This window comes from Drosophila biarmipes, unplaced genomic scaffold, assembly GCF_025231255.1.
Source record: "Drosophila biarmipes strain raj3 unplaced genomic scaffold, RU_DBia_V1.1 ptg000013l, whole genome shotgun sequence".
NCBI classification, from domain to species: Eukaryota; Metazoa; Arthropoda; class Insecta; order Diptera; family Drosophilidae; genus Drosophila; species Drosophila biarmipes.
Genome location: NW_026114532.1, coordinates 1,582,963 through 1,604,545, shown reverse-complemented (window position 1 = coordinate 1,604,545; position 21,583 = coordinate 1,582,963). Strand labels below are relative to the sequence as shown.

The 21,583-nt window shown below is 39.6% G+C and overlaps 2 protein-coding genes across 2 annotated transcripts; one reads left to right on the top strand and one right to left on the bottom strand.

The window, feature by feature from the left end:
• Positions 1-1,588: 1,588 nt before the first annotated feature.
• Positions 1,589-4,581, bottom strand: LOC108035845 (myotubularin-related protein 2). Its single transcript, XM_017111591.3, has 2 exons — positions 3,048-4,581; positions 1,589-2,990 (listed from the first exon to the last, which is right to left on the bottom strand). The coding sequence occupies exons 1-2, from the start codon at positions 4,579-4,581 to the stop codon at positions 2,665-2,667; spliced, it is 1,860 nt and encodes a 619-aa protein (XP_016967080.1). The 3' UTR covers positions 1,589-2,664.
• A 15,782-nt stretch (positions 4,582-20,363) lies between these two features.
• On the top strand, positions 20,364-20,654 carry LOC122818773 (uncharacterized). Its single transcript, XM_044093878.1, has one exon. The coding sequence runs from the start codon at positions 20,364-20,366 to the stop codon at positions 20,652-20,654; it is 291 nt and encodes a 96-aa protein (XP_043949813.1).
• The last annotated feature ends 929 nt before the right edge of the window (positions 20,655-21,583 follow it).

Here is a 21,583-nt window from a genome sequence, read left to right as displayed (position 1 = left end):
GATAAACTAGATTGTTCCATCTAGGATTTCTATTTCACGATATCCGCTATCTTGGGAGTCAACGACCGGCTGTTTTACTTGCCAGCTCCCGGGGTATGGTTACCAGTAGGTCGATCATAGCCGTTCTTCTGGTCATGGGCTACCAGAAAGTTTCCGATTTGCAATTTATTTTGACTTTATTAGCCTGAGTCTGGTCAGTCAAATGCACCCCTCCGACTTAATGCTCGGCGTTGTTTCTATAAGCTAATCTTTCTATAATAAAGGCAAATTTGGGGAGACTATGTCTTCACTAGATCTTACTATTAACGACTTTCAAATGTAAGAAATGTTTTGGTCACAAAAAATGGTCAGCCAGCCTACAGTGGAGCGAGAGCTCTAAACTATCTTAGCTATCAGATACCTGATACCTAAGGAAGCAAAAAAAGATGTTGATAAAAAAGGACCAAAGCAAGATTAAAAAGCGGCATCTACCCGCGATTTCAATACTTTATTTATATTTGCGTTATGACTGTTAAGAGTGTGGGCGCTGGAGTGAGCGTGACAAACTTTTTTTTAAGTGGGCGTAGTAATTTTCCGTAATAATAATAGAGAAATAATCTAAATCTAAAATCCCAATTCTATATCTTTGATATCAATCAATAGATTTTAATTAATACAATACATTATTTTAGTTTTAAAAATTTAGAAGCCACAGTTTTCGGCATGGTACCTTGCTAAATCAAACATGCACTGCGCAAGAATCTCAGGCATGCCAATTTAGGAAATTTATAGATTTTATAGTTTACGAGGCAGACGGACGGATGGAAAGACATGGCTATTTCATGGCTCCTCCAGCTGTCCCTTACCGAGTGGCCTGCCCAAAGTCCCACTGGTCGACCTATTGTGGTATTGCTTTCTGTGCATTAAGTCGGGCTAAGAGTTTCACCAGTCGAAAAATCTAATTTATTGTGACCGAAGATTTTAAAGTTCACCCGTAATGCATGGTCTCTTCTGCTGCACAAAGACATACATACACATATAATAGAATGCTCAAAGAATTTTCTTTACTTATGATAATAGCTAATAATATCCGAGCCAGTTTCGATTCCTAATATGCCAACATGGGCCTCCGGGAAGTTGGAGGTTGGAATAGGAGTTGTACCACTGGTACTGCAGAAAGGCGCCTGGCATCCCCGCTATGTCTACTGATTGCTCCTTCAACTGTCCCTTAGCAGCACAGAAGACAGCGCGTCCTCCAGCTTCTTATTACCTGCAAAGTAGCTGGCGGTGGTATGGTCCAATGGCTCCCCATTGGAGTATTTATCCAAAATCCGTCCAAGAATTTACTCTCCTTGCGCAGACACTCCCAGCAAAATGTCCATTTCGGTGTGGAAACCAAAAATTTTTTAAATGCAAGAAAAAAAGACAAAAGACGCTTTTAGGAATTCAAGAAAATCTTGAGCATTGTTGTGGGACTTTATCCACAGGAAAAAATATCGCATGACCAGTTTGAATTCGCTCCCTACATGTCCATCCTCCCGGAAGTGTTCACGCTAATAATATAATAATTTTTTTTAGCGGAACCATCATTAACACGATATCGGGAATATCCAGTAAACAGTGCCAGGGTGCTTGACGACTTGATAAAAAATTTTATTTTATGGCAGCTCATTAAATTATAATTACATTGATCAATTATATGAGAAAAACCACTGTTTTTTATAGCAAAGCCGGTAAATATGAAATTCAATTACAAGAGAACCAAGACTGACCGCCAGTTCTTTTTGCACGTAAATTCTTAAGAAATCGCAGTCCATTGGAATAATTTTTCCGAGAATTTCGGGGGAGTGTTACCAAATTTGGTCCGTATTTACATAAATATTTACAAATTTTTATATTAGCATTTTTTTAAAATTCCTTTTGTATTTTTCACCTAAGGAGTAATAAGGTTATACATTGCTGCAGTAGCACGTGCCAACAGCGAAGAGAAAACAAAAAGAGTAGTGCATTCTGTTTGAGTTATTAGTAGAGAGCACCAGGCTGTTTGAATTGTGAGCCGCGATCGATTTGATATTTGTTTTTTTTAAAGTGCTTTTTTTTTAAATAATGTTAAAGTGCTACCATAGGTGTAGTATGTTGTGCTTTGATGTTTATGTTTAAAGTACATCCAAGATTTTGTGTTAAAAAGCACCAAAGATAGTAAAAAGCGCTACTTGCTGCATAATGCGTTCGTAGTAGAAATCGAATATAAAGTTTTTATTTTATTTTAACGTATTTAAAAAAAATTTGTTCATTTAAAATTTGGTATCTGTCCAAAGGTATTTGAAAACACGAAATTCGACCATTTAGAATCGGTAGTTCGATCGCTGAAACTTTTTGTTGAACTTTTAAGAATTCAACAGTTTAGGGAAAACCAAGTATGGTAACTCAGTATATGGTATGAAATAAGAAAGCAACAATTGCACATCCCTACATCTCCAAAAGCACAACCTAGTGGCGATTCATTTTCTGATAACTTTTTAAGGGATGGTCTGATTCTAAACATTTTGGGCATGAAGATAGATACTTTTTCAAAATCTTAAAAAATGTCAACGAATCTAGTAAACCCTTTTACACTTTAGTTTATAAATTACTCCACAGTTTACAATACTTATGCTGTGAAATAAAACAAATACTGAAACACTATTAGTGCAGAGGTGAGGCCAATCGCGTAGTTGTTTGCATGCTATTGCTACTGCTGTTGGACTTTAGACGCAGCTCGCTGACGAGTTTGAAGAGCTGGTCCTGCTTGGAGAGCAGCTCGCGCGTTCGCTGGCAACCATGCTGCGGGGCGCATAGACCAGGATTCCAGCGACAGTATAGCCCCTTCCACAGGCGGACCGACCGCACGCTAGCGATGGGGCGCAGCACCAGCTCAGCCCCCTGCGTGAATGAGGGAAATAATGGATTTAAGTATTGATCCAGCGAGGAATTTATGTGTGTCCACAGGGATGTTGTTCTATGCTTTAAATCTGAAATGTATAAGGGAATGATTTTTTTTTGCACAGGCAATTGACCATGGGCGTCACCTTCGGTCACGCGCTCGGCCTCCGTGTTGCAAAGGAAGGTACCGAAGCGGCAGGAGTACAAGTGATCCACAATAGAAATCAAGAAATGCTCATTAAACTCAAAAGCATTGTTAAACTGATGGATAACCTGCCACACGCTGTCGATGAATTGCAGGAAGACTGGTGACCTGTCTGCATCGGAATGCTTGTTGTCGCCGTGTCCAATCCGTTGCTGAAACTTGTGGCCAAAGGACATCCATTCCTTCTCGATGAGCACCTCGAAGCCGCGCACAGTACGATAATAAGGGTCAAGCAACAGCATGGAAAGAGCCGTCAGCTGTGCTGTACGATCCCAGCCGTCAGAGCAGTGCACCACAACAGAGGTGCTCATGGTCTCCACCTTATCCACGATTCTGACCGCTCCGGCTAGGATGCACCTGATGTGCTTCAACCACAGAGTGTTGTCGATAGCCGTCTGCCACTTGGAATCATCGGTTGTGGGAAAACAAGCCTCCTTAACCTTGCGCAGGCTTTCCCGCATCACGTGGATGTTGTGGATGTCTAGGAAATTTATTTCTACGTTCTTGTAAGCGTCCTCAGACTCGTAGCCTCCGCCCTTAGCCTTGTTGGCGATCGCATTGGCGCTTGGCCGCGCGTCCATGATTGTCAACTTGTCCGACTGGGCGTTTGCCTCCATGATAAAACTAAGGTACGTCTCATCGTCAGAATTTCGCTTGCCACTCACGCCCACCAGGGGCTGGGAGCACCGCGTTATGGTTGCCTGGGTCCTGGGGTTCATCCAGGACAACACCGGTAGGCGGCAACGCGAGCGAAATGTAGCCACGCGCCTAAGAAAATCATCGGATGCCGCCTTAGGCACAGCCCACACGGCCGGATAGCTGTCGCAGATGGTGTAGGTCTCATTTAGCCTGGTAGCCCGCCACATTTCATTGGGAACACCCAAGCGCCGGAGCTCCGCCAGAGGTTCATACACCGCCCATCCATCGCAACCACCATGTCCATTCAGCGTGTTTCCCGCTGCATGGGCGAAGGCGAAGAGGCGACCACTGTACGAAAGCGGAAAAGCATTTGCTTGCAATTTCTCAAAGACTGACCTGCGAGAGTGATTCTGCTGCTTGTGGGCAAAGCGCAGGTTACGCATGTCTTTACAAAAGATCTCAATGCCATAAGAGTTTTCGCCCCGCGATGTAGCACCACCAATCTTCTCCACGCGAGCGATCACGCCCAAGGGGACATCAACGACCAAGGGTGGCTCCTGTTCCCGCATAGGAAGCGACCGGAAGAACAATCGGTAGTTGGTGATGGTCAGAGCCCCAAACACGGGACCGCGGTAGGGACAGACGTAGGTCACGTCATTTTTGTGGTCCTGATCCTCCTCACCGACCAGGTAAACAAAGGGCGTGTCCCGCAAAACGCCGTTCTCCCCGCCATCATACTTAGAGCCTAGCGAACTGCTCTTGGAGTTGCTATCAAGTGAGTTGCTACTGACCCTTTTGGAGGGCAGTTTGTCGGCCAAACTGGACGAGAAATCCATTTGTAATATGAACACTAGAGGTGCTTCGGCATGTGCACGCAGAAACTGTTTTTCCAAAGTAGGGATGTGCAAAATATAAAAATTGTTATGTATCGATATTTTCGAAATTAATATTTTTTTACTGTAGTTTCAATATTTTTGAACATCGATATTTTTATACTAGTAGATTAAAAATTTATCATAGGTTCGTCAGAAAATATGTAACACGTAAATGGAAGCCTTTCCGACAGTTTTTATGATCGAAAATAATTTCACCTAATATGTATTTGTCGCGTCAAACCCATCGATTGACCCAAACATAAATGTGTCCACAATTGTCATGCTAAAATGAATTCTTTTGCTAAAACGTATTTGTGTCAGCAATACCAATCGATTGACCTAAAAAATGTTTGCCACGCCCTCTAACGCCCCGAACTACTAAAACTGTCCGCCACCCACATAACATGGATCAAAATCGGCGGTTGGTGGCGCTTTACGATATTTCTGTGCTGCTTTTATATCTCCATTTACATTTTGCTCTCATAAGCTGAGTAGAGGGTATCTGATAGTCGAGGCACTCGACTTCAGCGTTCTTCCTTGCTAAAAATATATTTAAACAAGAAAGTAAGTTAACTTCGGCAAGCCGTAGTTTGTATACCCTTGCAGTTATAAAAAATAATCATTTTATTAAATTGAATTCGAAATTTTTAAAAATATAAAAATGTGTATTCCCAATATTATAAGATAATATGTAAAAAGCCCCAAAGTTATAATTTGTTTCACATTATTTCCCATTAATTATCCAATCTTTCCTATGACAGCTATATCATATAGTCGTCCGATTTTGATAAAATTTAACTCGAAATTCAAAACCAAATAAAAAATGTTATTTCCAAGCGTAGCAGGTTATAAGTTAAAAAACACCGAAGATATAATTTTTATTTCAGGTTTTCCTACTAATTTTCCGATTGTTCCTATGACAGCTATATGATATAGTCGTACGATTTTGCTAAAATTTAATTCGAAATTCTGAAATAATTTAAAAATGTTATATCCAATCTTAGAAATATATGTTGAAAAACACGAAAAATATAATTTCTTAATTTCCCGGATAGTTCCTATGGGAACTATAAGATATAGTTGTCCGGTCCGGCTGGGTCCGACTTATATACTACCTGCAATAGAAAGAAAACTTTTGGGAAAGTTTCAGTCCGATAGCTTTAAAACTGAGAGACTAGTTCACGTAGAAACGGACGGACAGACGGACATGGCTATATCGACTTGTCTTGTGACGCTGATCAAGAAAATATAAATTTTATTGGGTCGGAAACGTCTCCTTCACTGCGTTGCAAACTTCTGACTGAAATCATTATACTCTCTGCAAGGGTTTAAAAAGGGGTATTCCCTAAACTTTTAAATAACTTAATTGTTAAATTTTGGTCACCTGATAATCAATACACGGTAAACTTTCGGCGTCCTAACGAATAAGAAATTATATTTTTGGCTATATTCGTGGATAAGACTTGTGGAAACCAAACGTTATAAATGGAAGGAAAAACACAAAACATAAATCTTCAGAAGGTCAGTACAGATTAAAAATGAAGCCAAGACGTTGGCCATTCTTTTGGAACTTGACCCACAAGAAGGAATACCACGCAGTGTAAATCCACAGAATACAGAGTTGTAGAAGTGCTGAAGACAATATTATCAAAAAGTGCTGGCTTCTACAGAGCGGAGGAAAAATGCTCCCGCTAAAGGACAGGTGGAGAAGCCATATCCTGCCGTATCAGCGGTACAAGTCCGTTCCATCCCGGCTCTAACTCCTCCAAGGGAAGGAATCTGAATAGCACTGCAGATGGCACGGAAAAGATGGTGCATAGATAATAAAGACGACAAGATGAGTAACCGCCACAGGACGAATTGTTCAGCAAAATCTGAAAATTAATTGCCTCTTAAAATATATTTTTCAATGTTTGTAAAATAAACATCAAGGTATTGAAAACATGAATAGAGAAAGCGATTTTTCATCGTAGATTGATAAACAAGGTGAGTGGTATTTGCTTAATATGATTATGTTGGATACATTTATTAAAGCTTAGCTTTACAAACATTGTAACTGGCAGGACTCACCAGACAAATATTTTTTTGGGGATTTTCTAATTTATTTATCGAAGCATGTTCCTTAAAATTCAATGAAAAATAGTCAGGTCGAGTACACATCACATATTGATTCAAATGGAATTGCTTAATGTATTCAGATATATAAATTCATATATAGAATATATCTATAAGAGCAGTTAATTTTGTAACAAAATGAAAAATAAAATTTTAAGTGCAACAAAAACAGAAACAAATTAAAATGGAACAATATATCTTTTAGAGAAGAAGGCAAAACAATTGAGCTCTTAAAAAAGATTCCCATACGAGTAAGTCTTGCTCTGCAAAAATAAAGCCGGCCTTGTAAATTTTCTTACTTTTGTGTACGCACCATGGTATTTTATGATCTTTGGTGGACGGATTTCTGTGGGAATACGCTATACGAGGTGTGTTCAAAAAGTAAGGTGACTTTTCAAATTTCGCGGGCAACATATTTTCGATTATCGATTTTTTTTGTTTTGCTATGTTGGTACACTCTTCCCTAACATCTGTACCAAGTTTCAATTGAATCCCCTTTTTTTTATTTAGGTGTGAGAGGCGTAAAGGTAACAAGTTGTTTTGCGTGCTCAGCGATTTTTTGCTATCGAAAAATATGAATCAAAGGATTTGCATCAAATTTTGTGTAAAAAATAAAATTAAGTGCTCCGAAACACTTGAAATGTTGACAGTGGCATACGGTGAAACTGTTCTGAGTAAAAAAAATTTTTACAAGTGGTACAAACTCTTCCAAGATGGCCGGCAAGATGCCAATGATGAGCCTCGCTCTGGACGCCCAAGCACGTCAACAACTGATGAAAACGTTCAAGCAGTGAAGAAAATTGTTTTGGAAAATCGTCCAATCACTATCAGAGAAGTTGCTGAAGATGTCGGTATATCGCTTGGCTCGTGCCATGAAATTTTTTCAAACGTTTTGGCATGAGTCGTGTGTCAGCGAAGTTTGTTCTAAAATTGCTGAATTTTGACCGTCGCATGAACATCGCTCAAGAGTTTTTGGATGACGTCAACGACGACCCAGATTTACTCAAAAGGGTCATAGCTGGTGACGAATCATGGGTATATGGTTATGATATCGAAACCAAAGCCCAATCGTCACAATGGAAGAGCCCAGGTGAGCCAAGACCGAAATAATCACGCCAAGTTCGATCAAATGTCAATGTTTTGATCACTGTATTCTTCGATTACCATGGCGTGGTAATCAGGAGTTCTTACCATATGGTCGTACGGTCAATAAACAGTATTATCTGGAAGTTATGCGCCGTTTGCGAGAAGAAATACAAAAGAAACGTCCAGAATTGTGGAAAAACAATTCATGACTTTTGCATCACGATAATGCCCCTGCTCACTCATCTTTGCTTGTAAGAAATTTTTTGGCCAAAAACAACACCACAATAATGCCTCAGCCACCATATTCACCGGATTTGGCCCATGTGACTTTATCTTGTTCCCAAAGCTAAAGAGACCTATGAAAGGACGGAGATTTGCAACGATTGAAGAGATAAAGACTGCATCGCGGGAAGAGCTCAAGGCTATACCAAACAGTGCTTATGGGAAGTGCTTTGAGGATTGGAAAAACCGTTGGCATAAGTGTATTGTATTTGAGGGGGATTACTTTGAAGGGGACAACATTAATATTGATAAAAAAATTAATAGTTTGTCTTGAAAATACAAAGTCACCTTACTTTTTGAACACAACTCGTAAGTATCGCAAAAAGTGTCTGTCAAAGTCCGTTTAATATGGATGGCTAATTTGCAAATTTTAGCCTAGTACGAAAACCGCGAGAGGCAAAACGCTTTACGTATGTGCTGTTTTTCAGCGCGCAAATTTCAGTAATATTGTGTTTAAAGTAAGCTTAATTCATGCTGCGGAGGGTCACCTAGTATTGCGGGACTTAATCCAAAAGAAGTAACACCACAACAGGGAAAATGATGCTGAGTATGAGTTCGCACCCCATCCTCCCGGATGTTGGTTACGTTGTACTAATAAAAGTATCTTTTTTTAATATGACTTACGGCGTGAACTCAGAAGTCGCAGATAAGAAGCATCCGCGAAGGATGCCTTAAATTACTAACTAACGAAAATGATCAGATAACTGTTTTTTAGGTAAAGGAGGCAAAAGAGGGATATGGATATAGAAGCAGCAAATTGTAAAACGCATATTCGCTTTGACTGACCTTAATGGTTTTTTCCCAACCTTGGTCTCCAAACTCTCTTTCCCTCCAACCGCTCTTCGGCGCTGTTACTACACGAATTCACCCAGTATCTTGCAAGCGGCCGGCCATTTGTTGTAATTGATGCTTGGATTTGTGGGGAGTATTTCAACTCCTCGCAACACCACGAGAAGGCCATTACAATTCTAATGGGGTCATATATTTATACCAACTTCGAGTCGACTTGAAATCTTTTAATTTTTGATTTTTACTATAATACTAAGTGCCATACCATAAATAATACGTTAACAAAACATTTCAATAACTACTCCGAAATTGGGTATTTTAAAGTTCGAGCAAATTGGTACCACTGTCAGCCTGGACTGTTTGCATATGGGTTTTAAGCTAATTTTTTCAAAACAGTTGATATGTATAATGCCTATTTTTTAAATATAACGCGAAGTAAATATAAAAAATTAAAGTATGCAGATAGTTCATAGATTTCATTAGTGTTGTCCTAAATAAAGGTGTATTCTTGGCAAGCATTTGTAGGTTGCTTTTCGGAGGAAATTTGGTTGGAATGGATTACTGGGACACCCCCGATTAAAACATTTCCATGTTCCCCAAAGATTTCTATTTATTGCTTACTACCTTATTATATCCGTTACTCGTAGAGTAAAAGGGTATACTAGATTCGTCGGAAAGTATGTAAGGGGTAGAAGGAAGGGGTTCCGTCCCCATAAAATATATACTTATATTCTTGATCAGGATAACTAGCCGAGTCGATCTAGCCATGTCCGTCTGTCCGTATGAACGCTGAGATCTTGGAAACTAGAACAGCCAAACCTGGCATGCAGATTTCTGGGCTACCTGCGCAGCGCAAGTCTATACTCCCACTCTAACGCCCACAAACGGCTTAATCGCTCAAATCTGTCTGCCGCCCAAATAACATCTACTGAAATAGCCGTTAGGAAGCGCACTGAAATATCGCTTTGCTGCTTTTATATCTCCATTTACCTTTTACTCCCCTAAGCTGAGTAACGGGAATCTGATAGCTATAGTCGACTGCCTAGCTTTCATCCTTGTTTTCTTATATTTTATTTGTATTATTTATCACTGTAGACGGCAGTCCACGTAGTGACTAAGCGGACAAGAATGGTGTGAAAAGGCGACTACCATATCAAAAAAAAAAAAACAGCCCTGAACAAGTTATAAATCTAGTGACAATCGCACCTAGGTGAGGCATTATTGTGGTGTTGTTTTTGGCCAAAAAATCTCTCACAAGCAAAGATGAATGAGCAGGGGCATTATCGTGATGCAAAAGTCATGAATTGTTTTTCCACAATTCTGGACGTTTCTTTTGTATTGCTTCTCGCAAACGGCGCATAACTTCCAGATAATACTGTTTATTGACCGTACGACCATATGGTAAGAACTCCTGATTACCACGCCATGGTAATCGAAGAATACAGTGATCAAAACATTGACATTTGATCGAACTTGGCGTGATTTTTTCGGTCTTGGCTCAACTGGGCTCTTCAATTGTGACGATTGGGCTTTGGTTTCGATATCATAACCATATACCCATGATTCGTCACCAGTTATGACCCTTTTGAGTAAATCTGGGTCGTCGTTGACGTCATCCAAAAGCTCTTTGAGCGATGTTCATGCGACGGTTCTTTTGGTCAAAATTCAGCAATTTTAGAACAAACTTCGCTGACACACGACTCATGCCCAAACCGTTTGAAAAAATTTCATGGCACGAGCCAAGCGATATACCGACATCTTCAGCAACTTCTCTGATAGTGATTGGACGATTTTCCAAAACAATTTTCTTCACTGCTTGAACGTTTTCATCAGTTGTTGACGTGCTTGGGCGTCCAGAGCGAGGCTCATCATTGGCATCTTGCCGGCCATCTTGGAAGAGTTTGTACCACATGTAAACATTTTTTTTTACTCAGAACAGTTTCACCGTATGCCACTGTCAACATTTCAAGTCTTTCGGAGCACTTAATTTTATTTTTTACACAAAATTTGATGCAAATCCTTTGATCCATATTTTTCGCTGAGCACGCAAAACAACTGGCTTTACGCCTCTCACAACTAAATAAAAAAGGGGATTCAATTGAAACTTGGTACAGATGTTAGGGAAGAGTGTACCAACATAGCAAAACAAAAAAAATCGATAATCGAAAATATGTTGCCCGCGAAATTTGAAAAGTCACCTTACCTTTTGAACACACCTCGAATGTAATAAAAAAAACTTTAAAACTTGGCCCGAAATCATTAGAACCGATTTTGATAAATAGGGGAACAAAATTTTAAATAGGGGAACATAAAAAACTTTTTGAATGATTATGACATATATACAGACTATATATACACGAAAAAATTAAAATCTATTGTAATCGCCCGATTGTTACGACCAATCATCAATCAAAGGGTATTGCAGAAAAAAAAGAATTAAATACCAAGTCTTTAAGAAAATCGATTAGATTTTAAGAAAGAGTGGAAAAAGTTTTATTGTAATTGTATTCTCATTTAAAATACGCGTCGAATGACTCCTCACTGTCGAAATCGGAGGAATACGCAAAAAAAGGAAGAATATTTCAAGGAACAAATTTTATTCAAGATTCGTCGAAAATTATGTAACAGGCAGAAGAAAGCGTTTCTTGATTAGAATCACAAGACGAGTAGATCTAGCTATCCGTCTACCTCGGAAAGTGAGTCTATCTAGAGAAGTGGGACTTGGAATGTATATTCCTGAGCTAACTGCGCTCCGCAAGTTTATTTCAGCAGGGCGATACGACCCACTCCAACGCCCCTAATTCGAGAACTATTATAGCGCCTGCAGCTTTTAAGCTAGAAAACACTATTTAACTGAAATAACTACGCCCACTTTAATGCCCACAAGCCGCCACTGTGACGGCCGCAGTTTTTATGCTTGAAAAATTGTTTATACTGAAATATATTAGTCTCATAAATACCTATCGATTGACTTTAAAAAAATTTGCCTCGCCCACAAATGGCAAACGCTTAAATCTGTGTGCCTCCGACATATGACTTTGCTGCTTATATGTCTCCAGTTCCCTTTTGCTCTCTTAAGCTGAGTAACCGGTATCTGATAGTCGAGGCACCCGACTACTTTTCCTTTCTAAATTTGGAATTTCACGCGGCTTCTGCACGAACACAGCCAGAAGTCGAATTCCTTATTCTTTGGGCTGCGGCTAACGGAGCTCATCGAAAATCTTGCTAAATATGGTATTTTTCCTGGTATTTCTTTAGCTCATCACCGCGATAAAAAGTCCAGACCATACGAAAAGCGTTAATTCCGATCCTATTGTTAGTTCGCGGTTTTCGTCGACGTTAGTACTGGGCTTTTTACTTCGATTTCCCTTCTTTTTGGCGCCTGCAAAAGCACTGTGGAAGAGGCAGAGCACTGTCTGAATGTTGCCAGAGCTTTTCATACTTTATTCTCTGGAATCGCTTTTGTTTCAGCCAGCCAGAATGACGTAGCCAAACATAAAATAGTCTAAAAACATTAATATTTATGTATATATGCTAAACTTAAATTTAGCTTCAATTTTCTATATTGTGTTGACAAATGTAAATGCACTGCAGGTCGAAACGAAAAGAGAAAGTGCAAAAAGTACTAAGCCGCTACCGTGCCACTACCAATGTTGTTCAGCACGTTAAAATTTACATTGACCTAAACGTAATTAGAAATATAATAGAAATTCGTATTGAGGTTATTAAAGTAATAGAGAATAGGGCAAAGAGCATAAATTGTTTAAATTGCTAATTATTTAATAGAACAAGTTAACTGCGCACTCTCATGACGGAGAGCACTTTCAGTGCTCAATTTATTTTTTTTTAAATGACTGTTTAAATTACCATAGGCATGTTCATAGGAGATGTTGGCAAATTTTTTACGTACAGAAAAGTAAAAATTAAGGAATTTAATCAAAAACCAATAGTTAAAAAAACTCTTAATTTTGGTTCCGAGAGGATTACATGGGGATCGTATATATATTTTTTTAAATAACTGGTTTTGTTTAATAAACAATGTTAGCGTGGTTAACCTCAACTACTTCACATAAGTAAACTCAAGTCAAAAGACAAAAAAAAGCGTGCTGTTCCGCTAACCAGTTTTTGTTGTTTTTTTTTTTTGCATTGTCATTTTGTCAACGCGTGTTCCGTTGCACTGGCAAGCAGGCTATTTATGGACTTATAAAAATTATAATTTTAAAAATTCGCTTATTAATAAATTAATTAACTAAAAAAAACAAATATATTTAGTCCCCTCACAAATTATTTAATTTATTTGTATTTACTTTTATCAAAAATTTTGCAATATTTAAAATGCAGGTTAATTGCTCGACCTATATGCCTTCACCTAAATTTTTCAGGGAAGACGGAGACAAGTCGTGAGTGGGAGAGGGAAAAATTCCTGCTGTTGTTATCATTTGTTATAAGTTGCACAACGAGTCGTAAAGAAACACTTAATAAACCTCGATAAGTTTCATCATTTCCCAATTCCCGAATGAAACGGCACCGTCCAAAGAAGCAAACGGATTGTCTGAGACTTTTCAGTAAAAACGGGTAACTTTATCAAATGCTTATTTTTTAAAGATTTTGAAAAGCAGTTTTACTTTGTTCTTGAATCATATTTCTAAAATGCTTTCTTCCAAATTTATAGATTACAGCCTTACCAGTCTCAGCAGCCGGATTTTTTATAGCAGTTATTTCCGAAAGCAAAAGTGTTTTAATGCAATTAAAAAGACCGCAAAAATGTGCGAGTCCTCTTCTTTGTTGCGTTGCTGCGAAGATATGATGGACGTTGATGCACTTCGAGCAGTACAAACAGGTGGCCCAACCACACCAAGCACGTGCTTGTTGTTGGGGCCCTGTTATCACTTCGGAAAAAATGCAAGTTCGTGACGAAGATACATAAAACAAATAAAGACAGGACACAAATGAAAGTAATGGGTACAACTAAGAATAAAGCATATGAGTTAAAGTATTAGTTTTTAATACCGGGATAGAAGTTGAAACCCAAATTAAATGATAAAGGTTTTGTAGTTATTACATAGAAATTTAGGGTATACAAATTTCGTCTTAGTCTAATAGGAACATTGAAAGTTAGGCGGCTTACAAGTCATGCTGATGATTTACAAGTGTAAGTAAATTAAACAATAGTAATCTACTTTGGTAGGAAGGAGCCTTAGAGGAATTTTTTTTTGAACCTACTCAATACGGTCAATGTGCACTTGATATTGTGTACTCCAAACCAACGAGCAATATTCCACAATAGGACGGGCAAGGGAGGTACATAATAATTTGGTTGAGTAAGGGTCATCAAATTCTTTTGACCAACGCTTTTTAAACTCAAAAATACTCATGGCTTTGTTAACAGTGGACACTAGGTGGCAGACATATTTAAGTTTTGGGTCAAGAAGAACATCTAAATCGTTAACTCAATATATTCGGTTAAGTGGCCCATTTTTAATAAAATAACTGATAGACGTTGGAGTACATTTATAAAATGTCATTACGTTGCGTCTAAGGCAGTTAAAATTTAAAAGGTTGTATTCACATCATTTATTTATTTAATTTATTTATTTAATTAAAGTCAGCAAATATCTGCCATTATAAACAACGTACTCGTCTTACATTAAGTGGGCGGTGGCAAAGACAGGTGGGTAGGATGTTTGTTACATTCAGATTGATGAATATTAAAAAGTATATTGCGAACACACAAAGCGAAATATATCATGTAATTCAAAATTCATTTTACAAATATTTAAGGGACCTAATCCCGAAAGTGACGACTTGACCTTACAAGGATGGAGAACTGTATTTGACCGAGAAGGTAGCTTGAATTTACAAGTCCAGTGATTAGTTTGTAAAGAAACATTACGCCGTGGCAGGTTTAACAATCCTTGAGGGAGGGCAGGTTCAGTAGCCGCAGTTTGCCCGGGTACCGATTCGATAAGGTCCTGATACTTTGCATATTGAGGTGACCAAATACACGAGCAATGTTCCGGGGTTGGACGAACCAACCAAATGTATCATCAAATTCCTTTGACCAACGTTTGACAAACGTTGATGCCAATGCGATCCGTGAAATTTATGTTGTGGGTGAATAAAATCCAAGGTCTGTAGCTGAATTTATGCTTTTAGATTCTTCCGATAAAAGGACATAAAGCTAATTTTAGAGTGGTTTGAGAACAGCAAATTCTGGATGCACCAAAAATGCATATTCTTCAGATCGGCTTGCAGAAGGGCTTGGGAATCGCTGTTCGTTAACGGCATGCTAAGTTTTACATCTTTAGCGTACATCAGAGTTTGAGAGGAAAGAACTACATGGACAAGGTTAGAGAATGAGCTTTTAAAAGCTACTCTCTGAGTCGTGTTCGATAAATATGTTGAAATCCACTTAATCAACGTGATTGAAAATCCTATAAGATTCAGTTTTTTCAATAATAACCGATGGTTCGCGGAGACGAAAGCTGAAGTCTTTAAAAATTACATCAGTTTGAAGTAAATTCCAGGAGATTCGAAGACGTTCGTTTTATAAGGCGGTGCTGCAGCTAAGCGGTAATTAGAGAATCGCACTCAGTTTTGCAATATCACGGTATATTCGATTACTCCCCTTCTTATAAAGTGGAATGATAAAAAACCTCCTTCCAAACTTGAGGGAAAGAAAAGTCTAGAAGGGATATCTAAAAAGTTTAGATAATGGTTTGAACAACGCATCAGCACATGTATTTATAACACAGCTCGGTACAAGATCAGGGCTCGAAGAGGAAGGCAGCTTGACTGTTTGAAGGTTTGGGAAACGTAATCCTCACTAATTAGTGGTATAAAAATAGAGGTAGAGTGAAGAGGAGGGTACGGGTAGAATGAAGTATTGTCGTATCCAACGGATGATTACGTGGAACGATAAAATTTGACAAATAAGTTTGCAAATCCTTTGATCCATATTTTTCGATAGCAAAAAATCGCTGAGCACGCAAAACAACTTGTTACCTTTACGCCTCTCACAACTAAACAAAAAAGGGTATTCAATTGAAACTTGGTACAGATGTTAGGGAAGAGTGTACCAACATAACAAAACAAACAAATCGATAATCGAAAATATGTTGCCCGCGAAATTTGAAAAGTCACCTTACTTTTTGAACACACCTCGAATGTAATAATAAAAAATATCGTATCAAATCAATCATATAATTCATCTACTTTCATAATATAAATAGTATTCAAGTTTCTTATGTGGAACATACACCCTAAATTTTAAAACTTAGCCCGAAATCATTAGAACCGATTTTGATAAATAGGGGAAATTTTAAATAGGGGAACATAACAAAATTTTTGAATGATTATTACAGACTATATATACACGAAAAAATTAAAATCTATTGTAATCGTCCGATTGTTACGACCAATCATCAATCAAAGGGTATTGCAAAAAAAAAAAAGAATTAAATACCAAGTCTTTTCGAAAATCGATTAGATTTTAAGAAAGAGTGGAACAAGTGTTATTGTAGTTGTATTCTCATTTAAAATACGCATCGAATGACTCCTCACTGTCGAAATCGGAGGAATACGCAAAAAAAGGAAGAATTTTTCATTAAACATTTTTCAATTGTCGACCAAAAAGCTTTAAATAGCTTAATTTTGTACACCAGTAACTACTAAAGCTACAGTCTTGGGCTATATGTATGTCATTAAAAATACTACTGCTTGCGCGTACCCAAGCTCTGTTTTATTCCCAAGTGCACAAGAGAGCGGCTGGTTTTTGAATAACATTTCAAGAGAGCAACAAAATCGTATGCCCTTACGCATCTTATTGCTCCAATGCCTTTGGTAAAATTTTATTGAAGATTCGTCGAAAATTATGTATCAGGCAGAAGAAAGCGTTTCTTGATTAGAATCACAAGACGAGTAGATCTAGCAATATCCGTCTACCTCGGAAAGTGAGTCTATCTAGAGAAGTGGGACTTGGAATGTATATTCCTGAGCTAACTGCGCGCCGCAAGTTTATTTCAGCAGGGCGATACGACCCACTCCAACGCCCCTAATTCGAGGACTATTATAGCGCCTGCTGCTTTTAAGCTAGAAAACACTATTCAACTGAAATAACTACGCCCACTTGAAACGTTTGTCTAAAATGCTAGATGGTTTGGTAGCTCCATCTGTGGGTCCGATAAAACCCAGCGGTGGCGCCACCTGTGACAGGCCTAGAAAGGGTTTATAGGTAGCTGGTGGGTCTAGGAGAATAACAGCGGCAAATGTCAAGCGGCCCTAGAAATTCACCATGCCCCACGAGCGAGGTTACCGGCGGGTCGGCAGCGGCGGATGCTTTCTTTTCCTTTTCGGCAGCGGCAGCGTATAGACGCAGTCAACTCAAGTCAGTTCGCGAGTGACTCAAGAGGGAATTTTTGTTACTTGTTCAATTTTCGGTTGGATCGCGCCTAGACTGGTGAGTTTTGATAGAAAAGGGAATGTTTAGAAAATTGAGTTCAGCCGGGGAAATTATTGTAGGCGGTCGGCGGAAGGCGATTCGGAAAGTCCCCGAGAAGGCGCTGGGGAAGGAGAGGAAAAGAAACGGATGTGGATCTTGGTGCCAAACGAAAGCGAGAAATTCGGCGCCCAAGCGGAAAAGGCGGCGGCAGCAGCATTGGAAATCAAGCATTAATTTTATATATACATTTTCGACCTAACCTGACCCAAATTATACCAGCTGCGTCTGACCCCATAACCCTAGGCGGTACCGGCCGTGTGTTTGAGCAAGAAAAAGAAGAAGAGAGTTCCAATTTAGATATCCACGGTTTTAGAAGTTACAAAATCCCGACCTAGGACAGCAAAGTTTAAATTGAGCCGTAAAAGCAGCCGCTATCGTTTGCGTGGGTAAAGAGAGGCGGGGCTTCGCAAAAGCGGGAGCTTTCAGTCTCCTACACGGATCGGATCACGTCAGTCGCCTTCGTTGCGCTCCGTCGCGAAAAGAAGAATTTAGAGAAAAAGATCAATTTACGCGAAAGTAAACGTTTTTTTTGCACCCGCCGCACGCGTCGGTGAAAGCCTGTAGTAGCTGCCCGCGAGTTAGTTGGCGGCTAGAACATAGTTTAAGCAAATTTTAGTGTAAGCATAGTTTTTTTTTGTGTTGGTGCTTGTGAATATGTGGGTGTAATAGTGCCTTAGGCAGCTAGCTAAGAAAAAAAGAGAAGAAAAAGCAAGCATGCGTTGAAGCCGCGATCGAAGTTTCAGCCAGCCCCGAAAGTAATTTTTTTTACATTTTTTTTGCTGTGTCGGTTTGAGTGTCTCCCTTTCCCCTCTTCTTTTTTTGCATTTTCTTTCCCCCTTTCACAGCTCTCAGCATTATCCCGAAGAAAGCGCTTTCGTCGATGGATTTGAAACAGTGGTGAGTCCAAATTTTCATATATTCATTACATAAAAGAAAGGGAGTAGGAAGGAAATGTAATAAATTGGAGGGTGAGACTTAAGACGGAATGATCAGAAGGGATGGCCGAATGAGCATGAAGTAGAGAAAAAATTTACGACAACATCTGAGCGAACCGGGAAAACATGAGCGAAAGAAAGCTCGATCGCGTGGATTCCAAGCTCTTCGTTCGTTTTGAGTTTTGTTAAATTGGCCAGTCGACAAAATTTGTCTGACTAATTTTACTTAAAATTTGGATTTGAAATGTCCATGAAGAAACCCCAATATTAGCAAGCACGACAAGAAAATCATACCATTAATAATTTAGGCAAAGTCCACCAAGGGGATTTGCGAAATCGCTCATCAGTTTAATCCCAAAAGTCTTTAATCTTGTAATTTTTAAATTGTCGTCTATTCGCATGAGATTTTTTATCGTCTATCCTAGAATAAGTTATGTTTGTATTATACTGTAATTAAAATGTTTATAATGTGCTAAGAGTTATTAGTGTTGGCCGCGGCTGGCGTTGACCTGCAATGAAGGAGTGCACTTAAAAAGAAAAAAGGTGTCGCTCAGGCTGTTAAGCGATGAGGGCAAGAGCGACCATTGGTAGGGTGGGCATGACCAAGACCTCCAGAACATCGAGGGAGGCGAGAGGGGCAGATCAGTTGGATAGGAAGTATATAAGAAAGGTCCAGCAACATAATGTGTATGTTGTTCTCCATACCGGTTAAATTGGTGAGGCACGCGAACATCGGAATTTTATTAGGAATAGGCATTCCGAGATGTCGGCAAGACCATCACACCCATAGCCGAAGAGCCAGAGCCGGAGAATAACTTGTCGCGTGCGCTGGCATCTCGAGGTAACATCTGGCCTAGAGTTTTCATAAGTGTAGCGGTTCGTTACAGTTATAATTAATAAAAGAATAATTAATAAAATTATGATTGGCGCCCAACGTGTGGGGCCACATTTTTAATGTGACTTACACACACACATACATTCGTTTTGCTGAGAGTACTAAGGACCAAGGGGTGGGCTGGCATATAGGTGTGTTTACATATATGTACTTAGCTAAGGTTGCTCCAGTCGTTAGGATATCAGTTTCGACTTTAAAGGTGTTCGGAAGCTAGGAAAACGGATGATCATCACCAAGCCGACCACTGCCGACAGTTTTTTTAGCCGAAGCAAACCTATTTGTGTATACTCTACACGTCGCAGCTCGAGGCGGTGCAAGTCAGACGCATAGGACATGCAAGTGGACTTGCTTACGAAAAGCGGGACACTTGACCACGGATGACAGGCATCACCAAAGGCTCGCGAAGAAAAATCCCACAAGTTGCACATATCCATTTGTCAAATATTCGCAAAGGAATTACTGAGTAAAAATGTTTTTATATAAACCTCAGGCCACGGATAGAGACAAGAGGCATATGTCCGACATTTATCTCAGAGTGTAATAATCTGTCGCTTGGATAGCAGAGAGCGAAAAGCTTCGCGTTACAATCTGACCACGGCGGACATTGTTTGTTTTTGTTGTCGCCGATAGGCGAGACAAAGCGCTGTGTTTTTATTTTCCCTTTTTGTGCTGATCGAAACCTTTTGGTTGTATAAAAGTGCATTATTATTGCAAGCAATCAGCTAAGCTTGCTGGTCAGACTGTTGATATTGAGATTTTGTTGAGTTGTTTGAATTGATTTTATCTATTTATTTTTGTATACAATTTATAATTCTTATATTATTAATTATAAGTTATCTAATTTACTAGTTATAATCCATCTAATTTATTAAACATTTGGAGCCCCATTTTAAAATTCAAGCGGTCCGTTAATTCGAGCTTGGGGGGATCAAAGAGCCCTCCGCGATCTGGTAGATGGAACGTGAATAAGTTCTTAAACAATTACCTTTATTTGATTTATTTTTGATTGTATTTATACGAAATCGGGTGTCAAATTCTTTTATATATTTTTTTGCGGGTTTCTGGTTGTCTGTTGTTAGTCGTAGGCTGGATATATTCGAGTTGTTCAAACGAAAATTAGTCATTATTTTCCTACGCAGTAATGGAGTCTGAGGCTTCAGGATCGCCCAAATGCGCGCTTTGCGACAGGCCGTTGTCAGCAGACCAAGTGGGACGGGCAAAATGCGGCCACGAATTCCACAAAGATTGTATTGACAATCTCATCAAGGCCAAGGGCAGTTGTCCTGGTTGCAAATCCAAGGGAGAAGGTGCCAAGCCGAAAGCTCCATCCAGTTCTAATGAGAAACAGCCAACTAGTGGCACTGAAGCTGAGGTGATCGCCAATATTGTTGCGCAGCAATTAAAGGCAATGCAGAATGACCTATTAACTTAGCTAACCGAACGGATGGGGGCGATGATCCAAACTAATGTAGCTGCGCAGATGCAAGATCCGCTCAGGCCAGCCGAATCCAGCCATAATTTTAGAGTTTCGTCAGAGATAGGAGATATTGATATTCCAGACCGGCCCATCTCAGCCTTTTCAAGCTCTGATTTGGGGAGTCGTCCCGACAAAGTCGGGCAAATTATAAGCAGTTGGAAGTTGCGTTTTAATGGTGATCAGGACGGGTTAATTGTAGATAAATTCTTATATCGTGTGGAGGCGCTAACACGCCAAGCTCTGAACTCGCGATTTGACTTGCTCTGTGGAAATACCAGTGTTCTCTTTGAAGGAAAAGCTCGCGAATATTATTGGCGATTCCACAAGGTCTCAGACAGCTCTAGGTGGGGTTTGCTGACGGAAGCTTTACGCAAGCAGTTCCGAGACCGGAAGCAGAAAGAAAAAAAAAACTTTGACGCTTTCTACGACGCCATTGTGCAGATCACCGACTGTCTGGAAGTACCGATGGCAGAAAAGGACCTGATTGAAACTCTTCGACGGAATTTGCGACCGGAAATAAGGCATGAGTTGCTGAATGTTACCATCGATTCTGTTCAAAAGCTTCGCGATATTTGCCGTCGCAGGGAAGGTTTTCTTGAAGACGTGAAGCGTACCTACGGTTATCAGAAGCCAGTTCCCTTTCGGAAACAGGTGTCGGAGTTGGTGCAGGGGTATCTATCAGATGAAGCTTCGAAGCTTTCGGATCCTGACCAGGTAGTAGAGGTGGATGCTATAGGTCTCGTGTGCTGGAATTGCAGGCAAGAGGAACACCGCTATCATGATTGTAAGGCGAGGCGGAAAATATTCTGCTATGATGCGGTATTCCAAACACCTACAAACATACCTGTCCGAAGTGTCAAAAAACGCGGAGCTGAACTCACGTC

Excerpts from the sequence above, each read along its gene's own strand:
- LOC108035845 (XM_017111591.3), bottom strand. The coding sequence starts at position 4,581 with ATGGATTTCTCGTCCAGTTTGGCCGACAAACTGCCCTCCAAAAGGGTC. Across the intron at positions 2,991-3,047 it reads GGCCGAGCGCGTGACCGAAG|ATTTAAAGCATAGAACAACA; the intron begins GTGACGCCCATG and ends TATACATTTCAG.
- LOC122818773 (XM_044093878.1), top strand. The coding sequence starts at position 20,364 with ATGGAGTCTGAGGCTTCAGGATCGCCCAAATGCGCGCTTTGCGACAGG.